General features: G+C 32.7%; 1 protein-coding gene across 1 annotated transcript in view; it reads left to right on the top strand.

Annotated features, from left to right (window-relative positions):
* Nucleotides 1-27,587, top strand: part of sdk (sidekick cell adhesion molecule) — a 270,789-nt gene that overhangs the window by 188,571 nt on the left and 54,631 nt on the right. The window contains exons 3-11 of the mRNA XM_081750916.1: nucleotides 2,512-2,688; nucleotides 5,596-5,812; nucleotides 8,185-8,358; nucleotides 11,038-11,246; nucleotides 14,335-14,485; nucleotides 16,493-16,620; nucleotides 19,774-19,893; nucleotides 21,804-21,959; nucleotides 24,442-24,568. Of these exons, the coding sequence (XP_081607042.1) occupies nucleotides 2,512-2,688; nucleotides 5,596-5,812; nucleotides 8,185-8,358; nucleotides 11,038-11,246; nucleotides 14,335-14,485; nucleotides 16,493-16,620; nucleotides 19,774-19,893; nucleotides 21,804-21,959; nucleotides 24,442-24,568 (1,459 nt within the window). The remainder of the gene's footprint in view (nucleotides 1-2,511; nucleotides 2,689-5,595; nucleotides 5,813-8,184; nucleotides 8,359-11,037; nucleotides 11,247-14,334; nucleotides 14,486-16,492; nucleotides 16,621-19,773; nucleotides 19,894-21,803; nucleotides 21,960-24,441; nucleotides 24,569-27,587) is intronic.

Below are 27,587 nucleotides of genomic sequence, written 5' to 3' on the forward strand. Positions count from 1 at the left end.
ATTCAAAGGCAAAAAATTGGTTTCAGACCACTTGACCACTAATTCAATATTATCTTGTAAGGATACTTGATCTTGAAAGGTTTTAATTTCTTTAAAAATTTTTATGTCATCGGCATACATCAAATATCTACAATTTAACTTCTCAGGTAGATCATTTACATACAACAAAAACAGCAACGGACCAAGATTAGATCCTTGAGGCACACCAGATGTTATATTATGAATAGAAGACATATAGCCATTATACCTTACTTTGAATTTCCTATTGTTTAAGTACGAATCTAGCCACTTTATTATTTGATTCGATAATTTGTACTTATACAACTTACTTATCAATAAGTGATGAGGTAATTTGTCAAAGGCTTTGGCGAAATCAAAATAAATAACATCTGTCTGACCACCCGATCGAATAACAGAAAACAAACTATGTACAAAGCATGCCAAATTTGTAGTAACTGATTTACCATTTATAAACCCATGTTGATTTACATCCGACTGATCACGTACAGCATTATACAAGTAGTTGTACATTATTTTTTCAAAAATTTTAGGAATAACATTCATTATAGATATTGGTCTATAATCGTTAATTTTGTCACCTTTAGTCTTAGGTATTGGTGTTACGGCTACAATTTTCCAGGCTTCAGGATAAATGTTTTCATTTAAACTCCAATTAAACAAAGATGCTAACACTGGTGAGATTACCTCAGCTACACCTTTTATTATAAAAACAGGTATTCCATCTATACCTGACGCAGATTTAGTCTTTAAGGATTTAATAGCATCTCTTACATTTCTAGTTGTAATAGGATGTATTTTCGTTTCACAAAAAGTTTCTGATGATGTTAAATAATTATTTGTATTGCTAATATTTGAAAATGTCTGGTAGACTGATGCGAAGTACTCTGCAAACAAATTTGCCAACGACTCGCAGTCGGTAACCAGAGAATTATTTACTACTATTCCAGTTGCAGTCTTGTTATTACCCTTAGATACATATCTCCAAAATTTCTCAAGATTACTTTTTAATTGATTTTCCATTTGAGTATAGTGAATACGTTTGTCATCTTTTAACTGAGTCTTAAAAGCCTTGCGGCAATTAGCAAATAATAAATAGTCTTCGTGTTTTAATGTATTTTTATACTTTTTATGAGCTAAATTCTTTGCTTTTAATAAAGAAACAGATTTTTTGGAGTACCAACACGGATATTTAGATATTCTTGGCCTAGATTTCGGAATATTTGTTTCCATAGCTAATACAATTGCTTTTTCATAATCGACAACAGCTTCATTTATATCTGGTTTTAACAAGATATTATGCCAATCTATATTGGCCAGTTGTTGATATAATGCATAATAATCACCTCTAACAAATTGAAAACGTTCAGAAAACTTATTTATTTTACAATCTTTAGGTAAAAACACAATGATTTCAATCGGATAATGAAAAATGTCAGGATAGACCATGCACTGATTGGTTTTTCTTGACATAGAAGTAGCATTTGTGATAACAAGATCAAGAGCAGAAACTGAAGGTTCAACACACAGGTTAGTATTTTCCAAAAAAACAGACAATTGCTGAAACTTCAATTTGGAGTAATAATGGATTCCTGGAAGCTGTTCATTATTTAACCAATCAACTTTGGATATATTGAAATCTCCAAGAATCAATATATCATTTTCCAAAGGATTTAGCCTACTAGAAATATGGTTCAAATAATTTTCAAAATTCACAGGGGAAAAAGTTGGTTGAAAATAAACACACGATATTAAGAGATTCTTTCCAGTATTACATTTTAATTCAATCCACACACATTCACTTATAAGTTCAAGATCAGGCCTGCGATTCACTATAAAGTTTTTCTTTATTGCTATCAAAGATCCACCACCTCTTTGACATGACTCTTCACTATATAATCTGTCGGCTCTAAAACATGTATAGGTATCTGGGAAATAATCGTAGTCTCTATGAATATCGGATAACCATGTTTCTGTTACTGCAATTATATCATATTCACAATCAGAAATTGAAGAGAAAAAATCACTACTTTTATGAAAGGAAGAATAAGAATTATGTTTAGTCTTCAATCTGGTACAAACCACCTCTTTCACATTGAGTTCCTTAACAATTCCTTCAACTTCTTCACTAGTAACTAACGGGTTAAGTCTTGTTACAAACAGTGCTTTTCTTCTTGATTTAGATACCAGGTTTGAATTACCTGTGTCACAGCCAACGGTGAGTTTCCTTGGTTCTCTCCGAGAATCTGAAATCGGCAAATTGTTAGCTCTCAGAGCTTGAAATGGTTTATTATTTTTGGATATTACTTGAGACCAGAGTGAAGGTGTGGATTTAGAGGATATTTGCTCATCTTTTCCAGTTTCACTATTATCCGTTAAATGTGGGAAATATAATAATAATAATAATAATAATAATAATAATAATAATAATAATAATAATAATAATAATAATAATAATAATAATAATATAATCTATGTATTTTTAAATTGCAGGTTATCCTCAGCCCGAATATAGGTGGTACAAGGACGGCCAGCCTTTGAGTGATTTTACGTCTGAACATTTTTATAAAATTCTTAGTACAAAGCGTGAAGATGCAGGCAGCTATCAGTGTGTTGCAAGAAATGAAGCAGGTTCCATCTTTAGTGAGAAAATTTCAGTTACCGTTGCATGTAAGATTATTTATTCAAATATATTTTTTTCTAATTTTAAGTGATTTGTTTTAGCACTGTAGTGCAATTTATATATGTACAGTATATTACTAACTTTATGTATATTTTCTTCACTCATTAAGCACATGGTATGAAACTTACGTTTAACGGAAATACTAGGACTGTCTTTTTTCCAACTTGGGTAAAGAAGGAATAAGAAACAAACACAGATATACTCCAGGCGCTTTCCATATTCGTTACTCAACAATGGCTGAACGACAGGATATTTACATCTTGTCTCACGTTTAGTGGCATATCGGAGGTTGAAAAGAATATAGCTCTTGTAGAGGAAACTTCTCTTGAACGTAACTTCATAAACTTCCACGAATTTACAGTGCTGATTTCTTACTTAGTGGTCAGCGCTACAGCCTTTGGAGGGCCTTTGTCTCCCTAACTACTCTCTTCCATTCTTCTCGATTCTCTGCTTTTCTTCTCCAGCCCCTAATTCCTGATTTCTTTACATCCTCTTCTGTGTCGTCTATCCATCTTCTTCTGAGCCCGCCTCTTCTCATTTGACTGTCTGGATTTCCCTGTGAACACCTTTAGTCGTTCTACTTTTCGTGCATGATAGTGCTTATTTCATCTGCATTAATGCAGGGTCGGCCTTAGGAGTTGCGGGGTCCAATTGGGAACAATTTTTGGGGGTGTATAGGTACATTCTCAGCCAACTTTCAGCAAAGTGTGCAGAATTATATATATTTAAGTCCACTGTTGGAAACAAATTATCTTTGTTGAGCTTCTAAAAATAATTCTTATCATAAACTTTATATGAATCATTATCTCTTTTTTATTAGTTATTTTACTTACTTTTTTTTTTTTTTTTTTTTTTTTTTTTTTGTCTGCAGTCTTCTAAAATTTTTGTCTAAGTTTAAACTCCTGTTAATTTCACATTCAGTGAACAAAAGTTGAAAATCTGTTAGAACGTTTTTGCTGAATTGATGACCCCAAGTAAGTTTTGATGAGTTTTGACTTGAAGAAAACTTCTTTATCCAGATGGAATTGTCAAGGAAAGCCTATATTGCAATGTATTCTTGTCTGGATTTGACAACCCCCAGTGGGCTCGATTCGAAGCAAGCGATCCAATCAGCTTAGACGACGCTTGGCTTGGGTCCGGGGCTGCATTAAGGGATATGTGTATATTAAGACTGAAGAATCTGATGCGGAAATTAACTATTATAGGTACTCTGGAATTGCATTTATTCTCTCTTTGTTCAATGCTTTCGTTTTTTTTTTTTTTTTTTTTAATCTTATGTGCTGGTGTGGATGCCTTTAAACCTTAATTCAAACGTAGTGAGATTATAGAATAATAATAGTAATTATAATGTTTCAATCATTAAAATTTTGGTCAAGCAGTTGTCAGACACGCTCAGTCACTTGATGCATAGTCAAGGCATGCTTATGCTTTATTATCTTCGATTTTTTTTACCCACAATCTTCTATTGGTTTCAAATAACTCAAATTACCCCAGTACATTAAATCAATACTGAAAAAAATGTAGCCTAATCAGGAATTGAACGCGCAACAGCTCTACCGAAGGCAGTACACTAATAATTGTGGTTAACGAACTATTACGTTTTCTTTATAACAATACGGATATATTTCATAATTACTTAATGGATATTTCGTATTACTTAGTGTAATAAATACTTAATATTTCATAATGTTCATGATATTATTATTATTATTATTATTATTATTATTATTATTATTATTATTATTATTATTATTATTATTATTATTATTATTATTATTAAAGAAATATCTATATAACATACTTTAAATATATCTGCATACATAATCAGGAATGTTTCTGATTTTGCACTTAATATTTGCAACAACATACAGTACATCTGCCATATACGATCGATATAATATGATTTATGATGGATGGTAGTCATTGATTTTACTTTATTATTGTATCAAATATACTATTTTCTTAATTTGATCATTGCAAGAAGTATTTTAGTTTATGGGTATGTTTGCAATTGGGTATGCTGATTGGGGCGCTCAGAGCACAAAATCCCATTATCAAGGTTACGAGAAAAAGAGACAAAATGTGTATGGTACGTTCAAGTACGTGGAAAATTTGTATGATTTTTTAAACATATCATAAGAATTATTTACAATATCTAGATATGAATCTTTTAAGCTCTGGGAGGAACTTCAGATAAGGATTTTAAACATGAAATATATCCAGAATGACCAAAAAGTGGACTTAATTCCCTTGTACACTGAAAATGCCAATTATTAATTAATCTCTTTTTGTATCCTTTGAAATAGATTATAAAGCTACACATATTTATATAAAGTATCAAATAAAGTACAGGATAAATGGATACGTAGTATCCCATGCGTTAATGGTAATTATGACTACTCTAGTGTGAGTATATTGTATATCTACTACGAGATCATTGTAATAATAAAACCGTGCAACTTAATCTTTACGATTAGGCAAAGGTGGAATTGGAAATAAATTGCTAGCGGTATGCTAAAACCGTTTTAAAAAATGAAATTAAATGTCCGTGTAAATATTGTTCATTAAAACCTACTTTATTAATTCACTTAATATAGTATCGACTATAGACAAGGGTAGCTTCAATATAGTATAAAGCATATTTTAATTTTTTATAGTTGGTTTATAGTTGGTATGGTTCTCGGCATCTTAATTTTTTACCGGTGTGCCATACCGACTCATACCGGCCCAATTAAATAACTGGGATTAGAATTTTAAGATTTCACCGACATCTTTCTTCTTTTGTACAAGAAATTTGTCAGAACTATCATAATTAACTTAAACTAAAACTATCATTAAGTTCTTAATCTTACTCACCAATATTTCCAAACGTTAATTGTAAATATTGTTTTCAGATATGGGTTTGTTTGCTGACCAACTGGAAAGACTGGTGACAGTGGAAGCAGGTCGTGCAGCTGTACTTGAATTGCCTCCAATCGAAAGTCATCCGCAACCTTCAGTACAATGGCACACTGACGATAATACCCTTTTGTATGGTATAAAATATGCTTCAGGAAGAGATCACCAACTCATCATTCTTTCAGCCGGAAGAGAAGACCAAAAATCATACAGGTACTAGAAAATATTTTTTTTATCTTTGCTTATGTGTGCGAACTGTTTGAAATGAATTTTTAAAAGTTACCCTTCCTTATATTTAAATTGTTATAACCAATATAGGTTGTATTTTAATATTATTATTATTTGCAGTACATTTTTGGCATAAAATAAATTAATTCTCGTAGTCACTGTATTATAACTTTTATAAGTCACTGATACGTGTAAATTTTAATGGTGATTCTTCTTTTCATAAACCCTGCAAACTCCGTACCCTCGAATGTTAGTATTATATGTGCTTTTGATGTATGATGATCCCAAATTCGATTTCAGATAGGGTTTTATTGAGTAATTAGTTTGGATTATCCTTTAATCTACCACAAAATCTTCTGGTAGCCGGTGCTTCTCTTCCTTGTTTTCCATGCCTCCATCCTTTTCGAGGTTGAACGCACCTGGTATGGCTGTCCTTTATTTCTAAGGAACATATAAATTATATTTTCATATGTACGATTATTTAATTCAGTGCTTCATAATATTTTATTTCGTTTTTATTATTTGGTAGTACAATGCTTTTTTGGGGGTTTAATTAGAGTAATTGAGACAGAGGTTTACGTGAATAATAATACCAATAAAACACTAAACAGATAATTGAAATATATAAAGCTTAACGCCATACATGCTAAAAGCACCAATATAATAAACACCTGTCGAATTACGGTAGTTCATCTGCTGAGGATAGAGAATAAAGAACAAACCTTAGTCTTTATCATCTCAAAGAAAAATTAGTGAATTGCGTTTCACAATATTTACTGTTATGTATGTCTTGTACAAAAAATATCTGGCCTCCTAGTTTTCATTGAAAACTCCTGTCTACAGTTGCGATTAAATCAGACAAAAGTGAATTTTCTTTGCCCAATTGAGTTACTTATTTGGAGTGGAAGTATTAATGTATTCTACGTACGGTTGCTACAGTGTGGCCTTTTAAAGCAAGGGGGTGGCCAATATTTTTTTGAAAAAGACTGAACTCTATGTTACGTAGAAATTCTGTCACAAGGGAAAGGAAATATTTCAGTTTAAGAGTCTTCACTACAGCGAAATTAAACTACAGCTAATTTTAGAGTTTGTCTGTAATATCTTCAAAACAAATAAAAATATTCAATAAGCAGAAATATAGTGAACGAGACAATATGGTTTTGCATGTGATGCCTTTATCACAATTCACCTACCTTCTTTTGGTATGCCGCTATTTACAGAATCCACAAAAAATGTAAATCTATCTACAGTAGCAAATCGAAAGCAGATAGATGAGCTGTCATAACGGTATCACATGCAAAATCGTACTGTCTAGTTCACTACGTTTCTGCTTTTCGAATATTTTTGTTTGTTTTGAAGATATTACAAAAGAAAGAAGAAGAAGAAAAAACTGTAAAATTAGCGGTAGTTTAATTTCACTATAGTGAAGACCCTTAATATCTCACGATTATGCCCTTTAAGCTAAGGGAGACGATGATTGAGGCAAGTGAATGATGATGGAAGAATTGGTGGAATGAAACTATGGGAGGAAACGGGAGTACTCCGAGAAAACTCACGGACACTATGTTGTCCACCACAAACTTACTTGGCCGGGAATTGAACCAAGGATCCCACGCACCAGAGGGAAGTGCTCTATCACTGAGCCACCATGTCCTTTAGAAATTCTTTCAAAGTGTACACATAAATATAATATGTTTAGACAATCATTTAATTTTTAAAGACATTACAGTTCTGGATATTTAGTTTTTTCTTCTTTCTTTCATTTCTAACCCATTACTCTGCTCGTTTTGTAGTTGTTTCGCGTAAATTTAACACCGAGGAACAGAACAATACTCAAAGATGAACATTAAAAGGAGTCGGAAGTAGCTATATTGGATATATGTGATACGTTCAACTTTGATAAAATTGTGAACATTTTCTCATTATTGTTGTCTTGGTTGGACATGAAACCACTTTGCAACTCCAGGCGATGCAAAGCATGATACTGTGTCATTCTTCGATGTTTTATCAGAGAGAAATAAGAGACTGGTACGAATCGTTTCGTGTTATTGAAGGCCAGCACGATAAGCTAACCTTCTAAGATTGTCTGATGTTGCAGTACTATGATTTTATCTCTCCAAATAGAAAGAAATTTTTGGAACTACAATCCTAATTTCTTAGCAAATCCAATAGAGACTGGCCAGATAAAAATCAATATTGACTGCTGTTTTCGTTCAATCTTAAACTACTGTTTCTTTTTTTTTCCCTCGCAGTTTAATTCCATAGTTTTCTGCGATTTTGTTCAAATTAGCTTCTGCAATTATTTTATAACTAGATGCAATTAAATGTGTCTTCATCTTTTCTTTCTCTTTTTTCAGAGCTCGTGTGACGAATACACAACTTGGCAAAGAAGAAAATAGTGCATATATTAGGTTAATAGTAAAAGGACAAGAATCAAGTGAAGTCGCACCAGAAATAGTCGTAAGACCAAAAGACATGCATATTGTAAAAGGACAAAGTTTAAGTGAATTACAATGCATTGCGAATGCAAGGTAAGAATTGGATATATATGAGAAAATACACTGTTAACTAGCAAATTGTATCTATTGTTTTTGCTTTCCTAATGATAACACACATAATCCTAACAGTGACATACGTAGTCTTAACAATGACAGACATAGCCCTACCAGTGATATATATACTTCTAACAGTGACACACATAGACCCAATAGTGACATAGTCCTAACAGTGACACACATAGTCGTAACACTGACATGCATACTCATAACAGTGACAAACATACTCCTAATAGTGACACACATAGTCGTAACCGTGACACATATACTCCTAACAGTGACATGCATACTCCTCACAGTGACACACTCCTAACAATGACACACATAGTCGTAACCGTGACACATATACTCCTAACAGTGACAAAAACATACTCCTAACAGTGATACAACTCCTCTGACATACATGGTCGTAACCAGAGTTTGCCCGAGTGGACGCAGCCCGAGAAAACCTGGTGGGTTTTATCAGGTTGGACCCACCTGAAAACACCCATCTGGGTTTTTGAGTTTTTTTGTTAGTATATTATTGGTATAACTAACGTGATCACATTGAAAGTGATTTTTATCAGATTTTGGACTTTCCTTGGGCGAATTAGATGCTTTCACGTTAAGGTTACAACAACATTCAACATAAGACCTTTATAAAATTCTAATTGCACTGATAAATAAAAGAACTTACCTTAGCTTGAAATAATTATAGAACAAATTAATGCATGGATTATGCTTATAGTCTGTTTGAAGTAAAATATGCATTTTTTTTTTAATTTTAGACAATACTTTCCGTGAATAGCGTGCTTGCCGACTCCGCGACGCCGAGGGACGTTATTCCTCATACATTTGACGGGTTTAAGGCCATAGCTGCTGGTACTACCAGTAAATATGTAAATACATTAATAAAATTATCAGTATTATATCTTACCTTTAATAGTAAAACAAGAATTGTTCAGTAAAATTTGGTTTTGCAACAACAGCAGTTTAGTTTAGTCATTTGTTATTACTCTTCAAAGAAGCATTCTGTAGAATCAACACCAGCAATACCGTGAAAATTCTTGTCAAATTTAAGAATCTTAATGCTTGGAGTTCCGAAGACTACGTAACGCTTACTATTTTAAGTGCTGAACTGAACTTTCATACTAGTGGAAGTTTCGATGTACAGTAAAGAGATCTGCATTTTCGGAAAAAAAAAAAAAAGTCTTGAAAGAAGTGCTCGGAAAATTCCCGCAGTTGAACACACAAAGCATCCGAAATGAATACTTCAATAATAAAACTATGTATTTTGCATTGAAAGATATTTAATTTCGTTACATTAAGACATTTCGAAACATTTACCTTACACAATATCTTCGTTAATTGTTTTAAATTAATTTTCGGCGAAGAACAGTCTTGCAACAAGTGCTCGGGTAATTCTCGTAAATGAACGCACAAAGTATCGGAAGTGAACTTCAACAACTAAACCATTTGTTTTATGCTAGAAAATATTCGTTTCATATAAGACATTTTGAACCATTTATTTTATAAAACATGAATTATATCTTTGTTTTAAATTGATATATTTGGTATTCATATATGGCGAACGTCACTGGGGCTCCTGGGATGACTTCATCTACATTTGTTCGTTTGTCTACCTGCACCACACACACTACAGGGTTACAATTTTCAGTCTTTTCAGTTTAAATTTTCAGGGTACAAGCACGAGACACTCTAGATCTCCTGTATAGATTTTGGCGGCATACCAATGTAAAATTTCAAAATGACGGCCGTTTTTCTTCAAAATAGCGGGTATCAACGCTACAAAGCGCAATTTTCGGTCTGTTAAGTTGAAAATCCGAAAAACTCATATGGGCCCAGGTGGGTTGAATTTTTTCACGAGACATTCTAAATTTGTGGTATAGATTTTCTCGGCGATCCAATGTAAAATTTCAAAGTGGTTACCATTTTTTCAAAACAACAGTGAATAGAAAATTGTTGTAAGTTATGACAGTGAAAGTCTTGAACTATAAATCACATTTTAACACTTTTATCCCACTTTTAAGACATTGAAATATTTCGAAAAAACCCAGTTAAACCCGAAAATACCCGAATAACCCATATGGGCCCAGGTTGGTTGATTTTTTTCACAAAACCCGAGTTTTTCCAAAACCCTGGTCATAACTCTGACATATATACTCCTAACAGTGCCATTCATACTTCTAACAGTGATGTACATACTCTTATGAGTGATACACAGAGACCTATCAGTGACGCAGATACTTCTGACGGGGAAACACGTACTACTTGTGAAAAAGTATAATCAAAGTAGATCAAAGTATTAAAAATGTTCGACCAGTAGAAGGAATATCAATAGCATAATATTTTTAAAGAGCCATATATTTTGCTAATTAGTGTTACGATTGTCGGTTATGACTGATGTTAATATAGACTGTTTCCCATTGAGAGTCGAACCATGCATGGGCAGTATTTATCTGCCATTTCATAAGCATTTTCATAACTCGACTACTTCGAAGTCCTAAACATTTTTTTTTTAAACGATTGTACAGCCTACAGCAAAACTGAATGTCAGTCTAAATAATTTCCCAAAATCTTGACAGTAAAGACTACTTTTGAGTATACATATACGTCATTACTGAAACTATATTTTTATGTGTTTTATAATTTCAGCCCACTTCATGAATTGGAAACAGTTTGGCTGAAAGATGGTATTCCAGTTGATAATACGGGAATATCATATAGCTACAAGGATCCCTGGAACAGAACTTTGGCTTTATTATCAGCTAATTTAACACATACGGGTCTTTACACATGTCAAGTCCAACTGCGAACAGGTGGTCATCCTGTGGTCACTGCCGATGCCAACGTTGTAGTATTAGGTAAGAGCAATAGACATATTAGTCTTTAAGTAATTAGGCAAATCCGAGGTGTAACTTTCATTTGTGCATTGAAGGAAAGCTTGCTGTCCTTCAAATATTTAAACAAATGTAATAGCAAAAAGCGCTAGTGTAACAAGATATGGCGATGTTTCATCTGCTGTTTTCATTTGTTAAAATAATTGGAGGATGTCTAACTTCCTGCTTCAGTTATAATAAAAAGTCTTTCTCCTAGCGCGCAATGTAGAATGCTTCATTTAATAAAGAGACCAGCATGTGCTATATCATAATTGATAAATCTTTATAGAATGTCGTTTCATCCGTATGGTAGAGAATTGCGTCCGCTGCCCTAGGTTATAAAACTCCTTTTCCATCACTGAACATGTTCAGTATGTTAGACTTGGTTATGAACAGTTGCTGGACACCGTAGCTTCAATTGAAGGAGGGTTCTATTCTGAACAGTCTGATTCAGTGTAGCCCACTTGTTCTTATATACTTTCTCGAGTCCCTCAAACGTTGTGACTCGGCATTTTGTGATATTCCGTTTTAATAGACCAAAGACACACAAGTCCATAAGTGACAGATCTGATGATTTAACAGAGATATCTTTGAATGGAATAGTCATGACATCTGTCTCCTAATCCAGACGAACCATGTAAGCTGTCTTTATTTTTGCGGTGTTACTGCTGCATTGGTTTTGATGGATGTGAAATTAGGCGATCTCATTGTCGTAGAAAGCAGGAATATGTTGGCAATATATAGAGTCTAAGACTGTGTATAAGATGAGGAGATTTAACTTCACATTAGATGCTACTTTGTGTATTAGAAGCTTCTCTTTAGTACAGAAAACCGCCCCTTTCATAAACGTTTTGAGGAGACTTTACTTGCAAATGTGAATCCATTGTGCATGCTCCTTTCCATCGATAGAATGGTAGTACGAGTATATCATACGCACCTGCTTTGAGCTGATTAAACAGACCCATGTCTTATCTAGGATAATGACGTAACACCATTTATCACCTCCTAGGTAGAGCTTATACAGACGTTTGCATGGCATGCTCCGTTCGGCGTTCTAGAGCATGGACTTCGCGTTTGTGCGTAGTTTTCAGGTCTAATTGCTGTCGGATGATCAGATTAACGGTTGCAAGTAACCAAATGACACGTGCTGTTATTTCATCTTACAGTAGTGGATTTAGGTTTGTAGTTTCAAATTCATCTGTGCCGGAGCGCTTGAAGGAGATGAAAGAACTAAAAAAACACAATTTAAGGATAAATACAGTATTGAAATAAAATTATGAATATTTATGAATGAACAAATATTTAAAACATAATTTTGAACACTTCTGTTGTTAAGTTAAAAGTACGTTTTCCATTTTTTACCTCACCTTCCCTGAAATAAAAAAGCAAGTATTTTTTCTTTATTCTATACCCAAGCGTCGCTCCTCCCTCAAAAGCTGTGCTGGAGCAGTGGATTTTATTTAGTCATGTTGACGTACTTTAGCAATAAAGTTTCGAGTACGTTTTCGAGCTGGTTGCTTGTTCTGCGCCTTCTGACTGGGGTTTGTGTTCTTCGAGGGTAGATACAAATTACGATGGATTACCGCACGTATCTGCTTATCAGACTATGTGAAACCTTTGTACTTACATTATTTTTTAATTTGCTATAGCTATAGTCCACGTTGTAAAATGTTACTGTGTAGCCCTTCGAAAAAGGATGCAGTTTTGGAGGCATGATGATTGCAAAGACCATTACTCTTTTCTAGCGTGTAGATAACTGCCTGCTTCACTTGTGACGTTTACGATATGTTACTAGAATAAATATAGCATCTCTGGTGGCGCCTGGAAATCACTACCATAACGATAATGTGACCTTCTGTATTTTGTTAAAGTAGTTTTTGGTTAGTGTTACATGTTCATCCAGTAGGCTAAGAACAAGAGAGCTTTTGTAAATGCGGCATTGAACCTTTGGGTTCGATAAGCCATAGTGTTAGTTAATTATTTACTCATGTAGACAACAATCGAAACCTCTCTCTAACTTTTGGTTTTTGGTAGTATAAAATATGTATAGAAATGTGTTTCTTGCAACCTCCTTTTTGTAATATTGGGTTGAGGCATAATTCCGTAGCGTTCTGATTTGACCTGGCAACACTGCATTGCTGTTCATTTGTTTACCGTTTTTACATTGTCTCTGTTTACTTTGGAGTGTTGTTTTGTGGAATACGAGTTATTAGCGAGATTGTTACAAACGATTGTTATTTCTTCACTGTTGAAGATTGAGTGAAAAGAACATTTCTGACATATTCTGCTGTACGAGTTTAACCGAGGTTCAAGTTCAGCAAATGCGGCTAGGAACATCTGTGAAATGTATGGAACTAATGCCGTCGGTGAAAGCATAGCAAAGAAACGGTTTTCTCGTTTCAAAGCGAATCAGTTTGATTTGCATGATGGAAGACGTACAAGAACACCATCCGATTGTGATGAGGAATGTTAAAACAGTTTGATTTGCGAAACTCCGCGCCAGACAACCAGAGAATTGGCTAGTGTGATGGAATGTGACCAAGCAACCATCGTTCGACATTTACATTCCTTGGGAAAGATCCAGAAGGTGGTGGGTTTATGGGTACCGCTCATGCTTAGTGAACGAAACGAAAATGGTCGTTTGACAATTTGTGCTTCTTTGTTGTCTCGTCATGGAGTTCCCATTGCACAACATCAATCGTTCCTGTCACACATTGTTACTGGTGATGAAAAATGGTGTTTATATATCAAGTTTTTAACTGAATTTTAACTGAATTTCATAAATAAATACTAAACAAATAAACTTAACAAACCTATATTTAAAACGCTACGGAATTATGTATCAACCTAATAAATAATCCATAATTCATATTCTATTTAATGGAATAGGAAATCTTAATAATGCTCTCCAAAGATAGAGTGAAATATGCTGCATTATATTCTTACGAATGATAGAAAAAACAAGATTATTAACTTAACGTGTTTGTATACTGGTATATATCTTTTTCCTGTGTACACTTCATTATAAAAGTGTTAATAACAGTGATTAAATCATGTATTTTATTTCTGTTAGAAAAACCGTCATTCGTCGGAACCCTTAGATTAGAAACTCTGGGAGAATTTTCATCAACAATTACGTTGCCTTGTGAAGCAATGGGGGTTCCACTACCAAATATTACATGGTTTCGGAATGCAGTAAACATCGACGATTTGGATGAAGAAAGGTTCGTATATAGTTTTATGGATTTAGATTCATATATATATATTAGTTTCATAAAGACTAAAATACTGTATCAAACTATTTTGTAACTTAGAAAAGATCATGGTCGTGTACTCAAATAAATATACACTTGAAACGTGTCTTAGTTTATCACAAAAAATGCTTCAGTTTTTACAAGTGACTGATGTACGAGGTAATACTTGCCATATCTAACATGAGTCCACAGATAAACAGTTAAATTAACCATATGGCCAAATTAAAAGTAATGGCCAATATATCAGGGTTTACTTTGTTAGCGTCGAATTTTGATTAGGTCTAGAAAACAAGGTTAGGCAGTGCTTTTCTCATTGGTAAATTATTTAAAATTGGTTGCAAATAATAAAAAAAAAAAAATAATAATAAATAAATAAATGAACGAAACAAAAGGAATAATAGAAAATACTGGCCGCGACTTTAACCCCAGTCTCCCTCGTAATAGGAAGTTATCCTTGTCGAAAGAAAAGTGGCTCACCGTGTGTCTCCGTGTTTATTACTTTAATTATTTCCTACGTCTCTGAGAACGGCATCATCACTTTTATTACTGCATCATTGGATTCTTACTTTTACATCTTTTATTGTAAGTTTTATTTTCTTTAAAGAACAATTAGTGCAAAGTATTCAGTGATTTAAATTTCGATTTTTGATTGCTCTCAATAATTGTCTCTGTGTTTTCCCTCAATTTACTGTTTTCATTAAAACACTATTCACATTATTAATTTATGCGGAATTCCACAATACGTCTTTAATTTGTGCTTTATGTGGTTGCCCCTCAATTTATTTTTGGCTGTTATAAATATTAATTCCACTGGTAGATTTAACACTGCAAATTTTGTGAATTTTAGGACTAAAGCCACCTTACACATCTCTATTCATGATCTTTGATGTTACATTTTATATATTTTACTGGTATTTTATGTTCTGATTAGTTATATGCCATATATTGTATTTTGTAGAATTGTTATACATATATGTACACAGGCAGATCCAGGATATGATCAAGGGAGGGGCTAAACCATAGTTTGCCGCTTTATCCAGTGTAAAACAGGATTGAAGTCCATTTTATCCAGTGTATATCTGAGCATCAAGGGGGGACTACAGCCTCTATAGCCCCCCCCCCCTGTATCTGCACCAAGAAAAGCAAGAATTATACACTCGTGTTCAAAAAAAAATTTTCCCAGAAGCTACATTTTTAATCCTACATAATATTTCAGAAGTTAGTTATGTATTGTATTCTTAAGCTTTTTGAGCTGTTTCGTCCAGAATGTGTATCAAAACACACCATTTGTGGGTACGAACAGAGAGTATTAAAAAATAAAATGGAAATTCTTGTTTTAATATTATTAAGTTCCTGCTTAGGCAAATTATTTGCGCTCGCGACTTTGGTATATGTAACGCTGATTCTATTTCCGGCGGGAGGATTAACGTTTTTCGGTTGACTCTGTATCATAAAGCAGTTGAAGAGTTGATCGATTACAATATCTACCAAGCCTACATTGGAACTTGAATTTTCTGGAAAATATTGGTTACTGACAGTTTACAAAACTCCTTCAAAACTTACTGATAAATTCTATAGGATGCATATTCAGTGTTTAAAAAATCAAAGATCTTACTTAAAATTCTTAACGGTTTTAAGATTTCTCTAGATCCTGGGCCCTCGTAGTATCTAACGCTGCTAAACATATGACATGGTAAGATGGGGCCCTTGGAAACCCTATAACTTGGATGTATGTGGGGAAATGTGTGGGAGCCTGTAGGGAAAGTGTTTTCCTGTCCAACGATTAACTAATCGTCTGGTGATTGTTTTACATTGATGATTATTCTACATTAATCCATTTTTGCTAGTAAGTATTGGAGGGAGGACCCGGACAATTGTGTAATTTTGTTTATCGTAGCTATAATTTCAGGTTTTTACACTTTCAACTATTTTGTTTTTGATAAGCATAATTAGTTCGATGTGTCATTTTATTTTTAGGTATGTGATTCAGGAAGATGGTTCTTTGCAAATTAAAAAGCTCAAAATGGAGGATGCTGGTATGTTTCAATGTCTTGCGAGTAACGAAGCCGGAGAGGATTCGATGTACACCTGGCTTAAAGTTAAAAGTAAGTTGGATTTTTTTATTCGTATATATTCCGCCAACTTCTTTGATACATATTCTCAGTAGTGAGATTTTATTTATTTATTTATTTATTTATTTATTTATTTATTTATTTATTTTGTCTAATTGAAAGTAATGCATGCGAAAAAAAGTTCGCAATTTTGAGTAAGTGTAGTTTGATTTTAGGGCAAGCTAAAGTAGGTAAAATTATATAGAAAGAATATAGAAGCTGTACTGCTAGTAGAATAGTGTAGAACTTAGACTTAGCTTTCATCTGTAGTGGGGAGAATACATGCTTCATTAAATCTTAAAATTAAGTACCTCATAAATGCGTATGAACGTTAAAATGTCATCGAAAGCATGAAAGAATTAGAAAGTAATGGGATAGATAAGACTGGAAACCATTGTATAGGCATAAGTAGTAGAACTATGTAGAAACGGAGTAAGAGCAATAATAATGGGTAGATTTGCCATGTTCAGCAATTAAAATGTTTCGACCGGACTTGACATTCCAGCTTCTTTCAGATGATTTCGATAGCTTACGGTTGAAACTGTTGTGTGCTATGGTATACTTGATTTTCCAATGTACTCTGTTGAAGCATATCAGGAAGCACTGTCTTCCTGAGAAAAAGTTTAGTATTGGTCGATACATGTGACACAAAAATTCGCTTTACCTTCCAACTTGTGAACTCACCCCATGCCAGGCCTGCCTGACTGTTCTTCAGGCCTGCCAGAAAAGTACATCGCCATTTAGTCCGAAAATTGAATAGCTTCATTATCCTACAATGCTTGCTAATTTGCTCCTATGTGTCATTCTTGTGCTTTTTGCACCATTATAGACAATTAATATTTTTAAAAGTAGGTGTTTGCCTATGGTACCCATGTTCATGAACCTCAGGACATTATTGTCACTGTTCGTTGAATATATTAGTGGCTACCCCCCTTTGTTATACAAGGGCTAGTCCCTGTTTGCCACAGATTCCTCTGCAAACCCCTCCCCCTTGAGTTTCCTGGGTAGCAGTCTCATGGATTTTCTGGTGCGAGGTACAATCATCTATCTACAATTAAAGGATTTTTGGGTACCACGTATTCTCATACTTTCTGTGGCGCACTTAGGAGATTTAATTGTTTAGAACATATTTCCATAATCGTGACGAATGTCTTATGATACGATTCAATGACCTCGTGTCTTGTGGTGAGCACCGTTGCTCGTGCGTAATTGTGTCCAGTCGTATATGTCCTCATAAGTAGGACCATGTATGTTATGCATAAATATACTTTCCTAAATAACAAAGTTTCTAGATAGAACAAGATGAATATGAATCACAGAGAGGACATCCAATTTACCCTCTTTTGATATTTACATGTAATAACCTCGTATCTGTTCCAATCTTCTTATGATGGCCTACGTATTTGCCCTGTTTTCTGTTCTTGTTCATGATATTATTAACTCTTAACATCGTTAGTCAACTGTCTTCATTTTCGGGTCTTAACTCATAATACCAGCAATAAAACAGCTTTAATTAAACAGCTATAAAACAATTTTCTAAATAAGGGACATAAATCATAATAATAAGTATTGGAACTTACGACATATTGTATCCTGTTATATTTTTTTCCAACAGTTTCAAAGTTTAACTATTTAATTATTATTATCAATATGCATCGATTTCTGTCGTTAAACAACTAGGACATATATAATAAATTATAAACTAAATCTCTTTTATTATCGCTCGCTAGTTCAGTTGGAAACTGTATATATTTAATTATTAATGTCGTAAGGAATTAGTTAAGTATAATTCGCTTCTTTTTTCTGAATTGCTGCAACGTATGTAGGAAGGGCACCAGGTGAGTAGTTTTCAAGAATATGTTTATTATCGCATAACAGTTAAGTTCGCTTGTTAATGTTCGTGTCACATATTTTGTATTATTGTTGTTGCTTTTGTTAACCGTATAAGGCTACTCAAGTACATTTCATTCTTCCATTACATGTTTATAATTCTTTTTGTGCTTATATGCTTATATATTCGTACAATTGTTTATGGCTATATTAGCCGTGAATAATTTATTATGTTTCATCGGATTTTATTCTTTTTCCTTTTTTTTTTTTTTTTTTAATAGATCATTAAATTAAATTAGTTGTTTTCAGTGAATATTTATTAGTTATCATATATTATATTTAGTAGTTATCATATATTATTTTGCTGTGATAGTTTGTCTGCATGATTATAAATAGTTACGCATTATATTTGAATTTTCCAATGTAATGAATCGCATTTTTTTTTTTTAGCTTTATTTAACTAGTGCATTATCCTGTATACTCATGTACTATTTTTTTGTCTTCTTGCAATGTATCAATTTGCATTATTAACAATTGACTAATTGGGTAACTAACTTTAATACAATACTGCATTTACATGAGAGCTGTCAACAAATCTCAAAATTTGCGTTCCAATTTCATAAACTTGTTTGAATATGAAAGTCGTTTAGTTAAGGGAAGATATAAAACATTATTTCTGAAGAGGAACAGAATTCAAAAGCTATTGTTACATGGGGGTTTTATTTACTTATGTATACAACAAACACTATATATATTTATTTAATTCTCGAAGTATTATCGATTTGTTTGCCTTTGAGTAAACTAAAGATACAAAATGAATAGGGAATTCCGTCGTGTAATCCTTTATAAGAAAATAAAAGATCGTGTAACTGTTATTTTCCAATTTTTATCGTCACCTTTTCTTGTTTTAATCTTAACCTACGTAAAGAATATCACAAACGATTATGTAAAATAGGAATTGTAGTAATTGATATTATAGAGGTTTTAAGTAAGTTCATCCGTTTTCTTTTGAAAATTCTGAAAATTTGTGTGTATTGGAATCTGATATGATTAGGTGTATTAGGAATTTGTCTTCAGTGTCAGAACAAATACTTTGAATTTCATAGAAACTTCACTCGGTGTCTGTTATGATCATTTGTGTTTCAAAGGAAGATTTTTGAGATCGTTGTTCTAAGATTTATTACCAAACAGGGAATATTTCATCATCTGATTTAATTTTCGAGTATTTTGCACAGACACTAATTAAGAGTTCCGTTCATTTCAACAAGCGACTCATAATAGTAGCTTTAGAGCCCCAATTTATTATTTTTTTTACAGCCTCATCTCCTATAATGGAAATATCTCCTGAAAATTTAACGGTATTAGATGGAAAGGATGCTACTATCAACTGCCATGTTGCCGGAGCCCCAACACCGACCATTACTTGGTTGTACGAAGGTATGTTATGGATGATTTATCGTAATATCATGTTTCTCTAAAGAATATACAATATTGCAGGGAACCCGAAGACAGCTTTCGTGTATAATCGGGTAATCTTCCTATAACTTCAAATATTTAACGCTATGCTTTGTTTTAGTGTGGTATACAATGTGTTTTGTGTGTGCATTTTTAAAACTAAATTAATATTAATGTGTCCTGTGGTATTCTCATGTGCAAACAATCGAAACTGTATTAGTGCTGTGATATGTCCTAGATATTTAACTGAGTGTTTTACTTAATGTGATATAATGGCATATGTGAAGCAATATTCGTATGCTTTGGACTAAAATTTTAAACTTAAATGTCTGCTAATTTATATATTAATGTTAGTGCAATGTTAAATTCAGATTTTTTTTTTTTAATGAAGTGCTTGAAAATTTATTGGGTGTTTCAGAAAAATCACGAGGTTCCAACATTATTTATTTATTTTATTTTCTCAGCGGAGCACAGTGTATGACGGATTCGACACTGAGTAATGCTGTTCGATAATATTGGTTAAAAGATTCGTTTGGAGGTTATAGTAGTATGTTTAGTGTGCTTTGTCCGGTTAAGTACTTTTTTAAAGCTGTTCTGTGTGTTCAACTGCGTCAGATCAAACAATAAATTTAAACTTGATTTTACCTGTGTGAATTTGTTAATTAACCAATTGTGAGGCCGATTATAATTGTGTTCGTTTTCATTAGGTCCGTTGTTGTTTATATATTTTTACATTTATGAACAGAAATTCAGTTGCATCAATTTAGGTTAGGTAGCAAACGAATTTTCCACCTTTTCAGTGATTTTAGTATTCCTTGGATATGTTTTTAGAAAGAAAAATGTATTAAGTTACAAAAATTAAACTTTACACAGCTGCGGTGAGAAATGTCTTTCGGATCAGGCCATTCAATATGACAACCCAGTGTACTGACAGCTTGGGGTTCGGTATACGTTTTTATAAATATCACTTTATTTTTACTAATCATCATATATATATATTTAATATATATATATTTAATATATTTATTTATTTATTTATTCCTATACAGTAGACTTCCATTATACGTCCCAGTTAAAAATCTTTGTAATATAATGAGAATTTTTTTTTCGAACAATCTACTCGTTATCTACCTCGGACTTTTTCAAAAATTAAAAAAAAAAAATGTAAGTTTTGACTTCTTTATATGAGGCCTACCTTTTCACGTTTGGGTTATCATTTATGAATGAACAATGAAATATATGTAAATCGTTTTTCTAAGAAGACTTACGTTTTACGTTAATCTTTTGTTTATTTTAAAATGGTATGTATTCAGACTGTATAATGTATATCGTTGCATATTTTCTGCAATTAAGTTGGACATTATGATATTAATCTTAAAATGTATACACTAAAAAAACAGAGAGTACAGTACATAGCAAACATTTATAACATACTGAAATACATGAAGAGGCCAGAAAATATGAATAGGAGTGGGTTTTAGTATAAAAAGCATGTTTTTAATTGTATAGGCGGTGGGGCTAGAAAGTGAGTAGCTATAGACGTCTGGCCTATCCGGCTTTTTTTGTTACCCGGCCTACTCTTCCGCTGCATTAGACCGGATAGTCGGGAGTGTACTGTGTTAGAAACAAAAACTTGAAAGTCTTATTTATTTATTATGCCCATGCTGGGATTCCTTTCTTCTAAACAATTTATATTCAAGTCACATTAGTTTATAGTTGACTAGTGATACACGATCGGACATTTGCGTAAGTTTTCAAGTTGTATCTTTTCATCTTTTTCTTTATCTTCCGATCTCTAGCTATTGTGACCTAAAAAGTGAGAACTTGTGTGTGTGTGTGTGTGTGTTTGTGTTTGTAAATAATCATGTAAAAAAATGTATGCCTTTTTCTAGATGACAAACCAATCGAAGCATCAGGCCGTTTCCAAGTATTGGAACGGGGAGATCTTTTGATAACAAGTGTTCGTGAGACTGATGCTGGCAAGTACACATGTAAAGGAGCAAATGATGCTGGATTTGTAGAAGCATCAGGTGTCCTTACTGTTTTAGGTAAGAAACCAGGCAGTTTGTTTATTTTAGATTTTTTTTAACTTAAAATTTTGCATGATGCTTTAACTAGATATTTCTGCCTTCATGCTAAATGAGCACCTTTTATATAATGGTCTAAAATGTAATTAAATTTGTGTTTAATACCCAATTAGATTGATCCGATATTCTTCATTTCAGTGAAGAGTAGATGTTGCGTCCGAGCCTTCGGCCCGTTGTACACTATAGATTAAAATTGTGATCAATTAAAAATTCTTGTTTATATTCAACAAATTTATTTGTTTATTTATTTGAGTTCGCCCATCAATCAACACGTGGTTACGGAAATACTGATATTAATACTCATATCTGAGTATGGTTATGGCCCTTGACCTATTTTTGAAATAATAGAGTATTTCAGTTTGAATTAAATGGTAACAGAAAAATTAAATCGGAAAGTTGCCTGCACACCAGCGGCATCTATAAGTATCAGACAGGCAAGCTGTAGCACAGGTGTCGACATCTGTTAGCGTGTCTGTTTACTGTTAGGAACGAGCGTGACACGCTGACACATTTCTTGTTTATAAATAGGATGTGGACCTATAGTTTTTATTTTTCTTCAGTTTTGCTATGGACAATGTAAATATTTCCATGCTAGGGTTAATTTGTACCTAGTGATTCAGGTCGTTATTACTTTTTAAAATTTCAACTTTCGTGCTCAATGACTTATATATATTAGAAATATTGAACTATAATTATATCTTCTGTTTTTTACAAACTATGACCATATTTGCATTGTCACTGCATTTTCCGCTATTTGGAATATTAGAGCTACGCATTGTAATTTTAGTCCTTGGTTTAAAGTGCAAAAGGACAACAATAAAATTATTCTTCTTATCCTAATCTGTCACTGTTATTTTATATTATTCCTAATCTTCCTGTTTTAACGAATGAAATTTAGTGTAAATAGAGCTCTGACAAACGTTAAGAGAAATGCGTTTCGTAATAATGATTATAATAAATAATTGAATTTCGCCATTATATACTTTGGATTTAAAAAAATAGTTTCTACATCTACAGAAAAAATCCATTATACAAGTTTTGCTTGTAGCAGACTTAAATCTGATTTAAACTACTTGCTGAGCAAAATAATGCGTTATTAACATATAATAGTTTCGCCAACTATCCACTTTGGCTTCATCAGACACTACACTTAAGAGTCTTCATCCCGGCGAAATTAAAATACCGCTAATTTTACAGTAATTATGTGATATCTTCAAATAGATAAAAGATAATTGAAATATGGAACAAGAGCGCCTTAGGCAATATTATTTTGCGTGAGGTACCGTTATTACAAGTCACCTAGCGGCTTTCCGTTTTTAGCTGTTTAGAAACGCGAAAATAAATGCCGATTTTCAAAATGGCTCGAAATCGAAAGCAGATAAGTGAGTCGTGATAACGGTTTCTCATGTAAAATAATATTGTCTAGGGCGCTCTTGTTCCACATTTCGATTATCTTTTATCTATTTGAAGATATCACATAATTACTGTAAAATTAGCGGTATTTTAATTTCGCCGGGATGAAGACTCTTAAAAAAAAAAGTATTGGTTTGCTCAGCGAGTAGTTTAAATCAAATTTAAGAAAAATTCGTTACAGTAGTATGTTGTTGGTTATTTGTAATAGAGAAGATAACCAAAATTCCAATTTTTATTACTACATGTAATGGTGCTACGCACATCAGATGATAGAAAAATGTTGAAATATGAGAGTACACTACTTTAACATTGCCTTATTTAGATCAAATTGTGTCTTATTGAGGTCAAATTGTTAGTATACTTACGTACTTAAATTAACCAGTGGTCTAACCAGTAAAAGTTAGTAGGTTCAGACTGTGACCAAATGTGTCGATGATAAGGGTAAAATATTCCTAGAATTATTTTTGGTAATGTTAATTATTTTGGCTTTTTTTTTTTTTTTTTTTTTTTTTGTAGGAATCCCGTTGGTGACACAAAACTTTCAGAATTGTTACATATAAATTATAAGCTTTACATCTTCTAGGCATTATTATTATTATTATTATTATTATTATTATTATTATTATTATTATTATTATTATTATTATTATTATTATTATTATTATTATTATTATTGTACGAGAAATGTAATCCTTTTGTCACTTAAAGGCGGGTAGACAAATTAATTAGTAGAAAATTCTTGTTGCTAATGTTGGTAAGTATAACCATTTTTTGTACTGTTGACTAGAAATTTCTCATTTAACGTTTTGATTGTGCTTGTACTATTACCTAGAAAGCCATTGACTAATATGTGGCTTACCTTAAATGTAACTTGAATAAATTTGCACAAATTTTATTAATATCAAAACCAGTTTGGCACAGCTAGTGTTTTTTATGTTTATGATTAACATTTCATATCTGCGTGCTTTTTTTTTTTTTTTTTTTTTTTACATCTTTATGTGTTACTAACAGTGGTGCTTTCTAATTGCAGTGAGAACCCAAATTATTCAACCCCCTGTTGATACCAGGGTAATCTTAGGCCATACAGCAACTTTTTTGTGTAAAGTGTCCAGTGATCCCTCAGTGCCATATACAGTACATTGGTACCATAATAACGAGTATGTCCTTCCATTTTTTTTAAATTTTGCTTCTCTAAAGTTGAAAAGTGTGACAAATAATACAAATTTGTTTTAATATGTTATATACGTATATAGTTGTTTTATTTATTCATTCATTTATTTTTTAACTTGTTGAAGATTTCTGTGAATAATGTGACTTGCTTTTATGTAACTTACATATATAAGGGCTAACTGTAAAGGTTTTCGGTCAAGACAAAATGGTTTCTAGCCTCTACTTATCCATATCTGATGTTCTGAAAAACAGAATGTCAGTTTTTGATATGCTCCATTTCTTTCGATTCAAGTAGTGCCTGTAGCCCTGCAAAGACATCTTTAGGTAATTACATAGCCATTTACGCACCTCTTCTTTGACGTTTTCATCGGAAATAAATGGGTCACCAAAATCCTTTTTGAAGAGACCATAGATGTGGAGTCCAAGTACTCGAGGTCGAGTAAATATGCTGAATGATTGATGTTTCTTACGTGACATAGACAAGTGGGCTCCAAATATGTCAATAAGAGATCTACATGTCTCATCGTTTACAGTTTGTCGCCCAAGGCATATAATGTTCCTGGTTTATTCTGAGAAAGGAGCAGCAGGACTTTCACTGTGTTAATGTTATCTCGAAGCTTTTTAGCTTTTGGTGATGAAGTATGTATGTATGTATGATGCCATTTTTTTTGCTTAGTCTCCTTCCGGTTGAAAACAAAGACGAACTTTCGTCGTCAGTCGTTGCTCAGCTCAAATAACCCACCATTGTCACTTTATTTCGTATCAAGTATGCAGACATTTTGGTAGACAGTGCAGTATAATACAGTAGTTGTTACATAATGTTTGTAATCAGTTCATCGAACATAATTCAGCCACTTTTTTGATGGTGGTGTGTCCATCTTCACAAATAAAGGTATCTGTAGCTTTGGCCAACCAACCGCTAAGGTAATAGACGTATGACTAGGTCAGAGTGAATCCAGCATACTTGTCTCTTCTTGTCCGAATTTCTGTATGTATTCGGATAATTGATATAGTGGTATGCAAACACTATACTGTACTTTTATCCGAAGATAGATATCTTTAAGGTTTACAGCTTCACTGGTATGGAAAGTGTTAAATTATTTTTCGTTGGTGTGAATGGCCCAGACATCTTTAATACATATATTAGAAAGACGTGACTTACAAGAATCGACTGGTGACGAAGTAGTTAATAGTGAGAATGTAGTTTTTGTGGTTATTATAATTATCAGTTTGTTCTTCTTATACCGTATGTCGTCTTGATCCTTAACCCCGTGACACCTTTTGTTAGGGATCACCTTGCAAGTTTGTTCCATTGATTTATGTAGGAAAATACAGAATGTGCTAAAAGTACCGGTTACTCTTATCCAGATGCGGGAATATAGTATAATAATAAGAAAAAGACATATGTTATCAGAGTTGGTTTCACTTATCAACATTTTCATGAAAACACGCATAGATAAATTTATTCTTCTAGAATATATAAGCTGATTCATCGACCATGGTTTACCGAAGCTGAAATCTGAAATAGTAACAATGAGCAGTGTATCTTTAGTGGTAATGGAACTTTTGGGTCACCCTGTACATATCTTCTTCTTCTTCTTCTTCTTCTTCTTCTTCTTCTTATTATTATTATTATTATTATTATTATTATTATTATTATTATTATTATTATTATTATTATTATTATTATTATTATTATTTCGAGCTTGGGATGCTTTTTATCTTTTTACTTTGTCCGTGTAACTTATGGAAGACGAAGGGAAGATATTTAAAAATGATCGAAAATGATTGAGCGTCGAATCCATAGTTCTCGGGATCGTTCATGTGAACAGTGACACTTCCGATGCTGTTTAAATTCAAATTCAACCCCGCAACTGGGGAGGGGACGGGGAGAGATATATAATGACCTATATTAGTGTCGAATCCACAGTTTTCTGGGTCGACGTGATGAACAGTGTACTTCCCATCCCGTTTAAATTCAAATTCAACTCCTCAACTTGGGGGAGTGTGGAGATATATAAAAATGATCGAAAATGACCTATATCAGTGTCGATTACATAGTTTTCTAGGTCGTTGAGACGAACAATAACACTTCCGATGCAGTTTAAAGCCAAATTCAGTCCCCATTGCCCTTTATGTCCAAAATGAAACGTATTCTCCCCGCCTGAAGAACGGGCAATTTGCTAGTAATTATTATAATTGAAACAGGAATTATGAATATACCGTTTTTATTGATGTGCCCTACACTAATGTTAATGGTGCTGAGTATCTGCAATTTCTTTCTTTCTTTTCTTTCTTTCTTTCTTTCTTTTTTTTTTTTTTTTTTTTGTTTATCGATTTATATGGGGAAATTATTTCTTTGAAGTTAATTGATATGATTTGATTAATCACTTCTTCATAGTCTAATTAAATATTCATTGCTTTTTAAGATGAATTTGCACTATTTATAAAGTTAATGTTACCTCAATTAAATTTCATTTTTATTAAATAATAAAATTATATATAAGATATTTTAAGTTCTTTATAAACAAAAGAGGAAAATAAGTCCCGTGTAAATCAATGGGTTAAAAGAACAAAGATAGAGCAAATATGGTAAAAATTCTTATAACGTAGTCTTTTTTGCCAACTAAAATCAATAAAATTTTAGATCATTCTTTCTGTGCTATAATAATAATAATATTTTTAAAATATAACATTGTTTCACAGGGAAAATATAACTTTCAATAAAATTAAAATCATTTCCAAGTTGTGATATGTAGTACAGTTGTAGATAGTCTTTAAAGTATAGCATGAAATAAACATTGTTATAAAAGTCCTTCAAAAGGTAAAATAAATTATGGAAAAGATGTTAGTGCTTTTTTATTTATTTATTTATTTATTTATTCCCTGTTGTAAAACGTGGGAATTACATTTCAGAATCAGAACGAAAAATGTATACGTGTACTGTTTGAATTGAGAAATGGTATATATAAATAACTACAGCTCATCTTACGGATTTATTTTCAT

The sequence above is a fragment of the Thermobia domestica genome, chromosome 3, assembly GCF_964235325.1.
Source record: "Thermobia domestica chromosome 3, izTheDome1.hap1.1, whole genome shotgun sequence".
NCBI lineage: Eukaryota > Metazoa > Arthropoda > Insecta > Zygentoma > Lepismatidae > Thermobia > Thermobia domestica.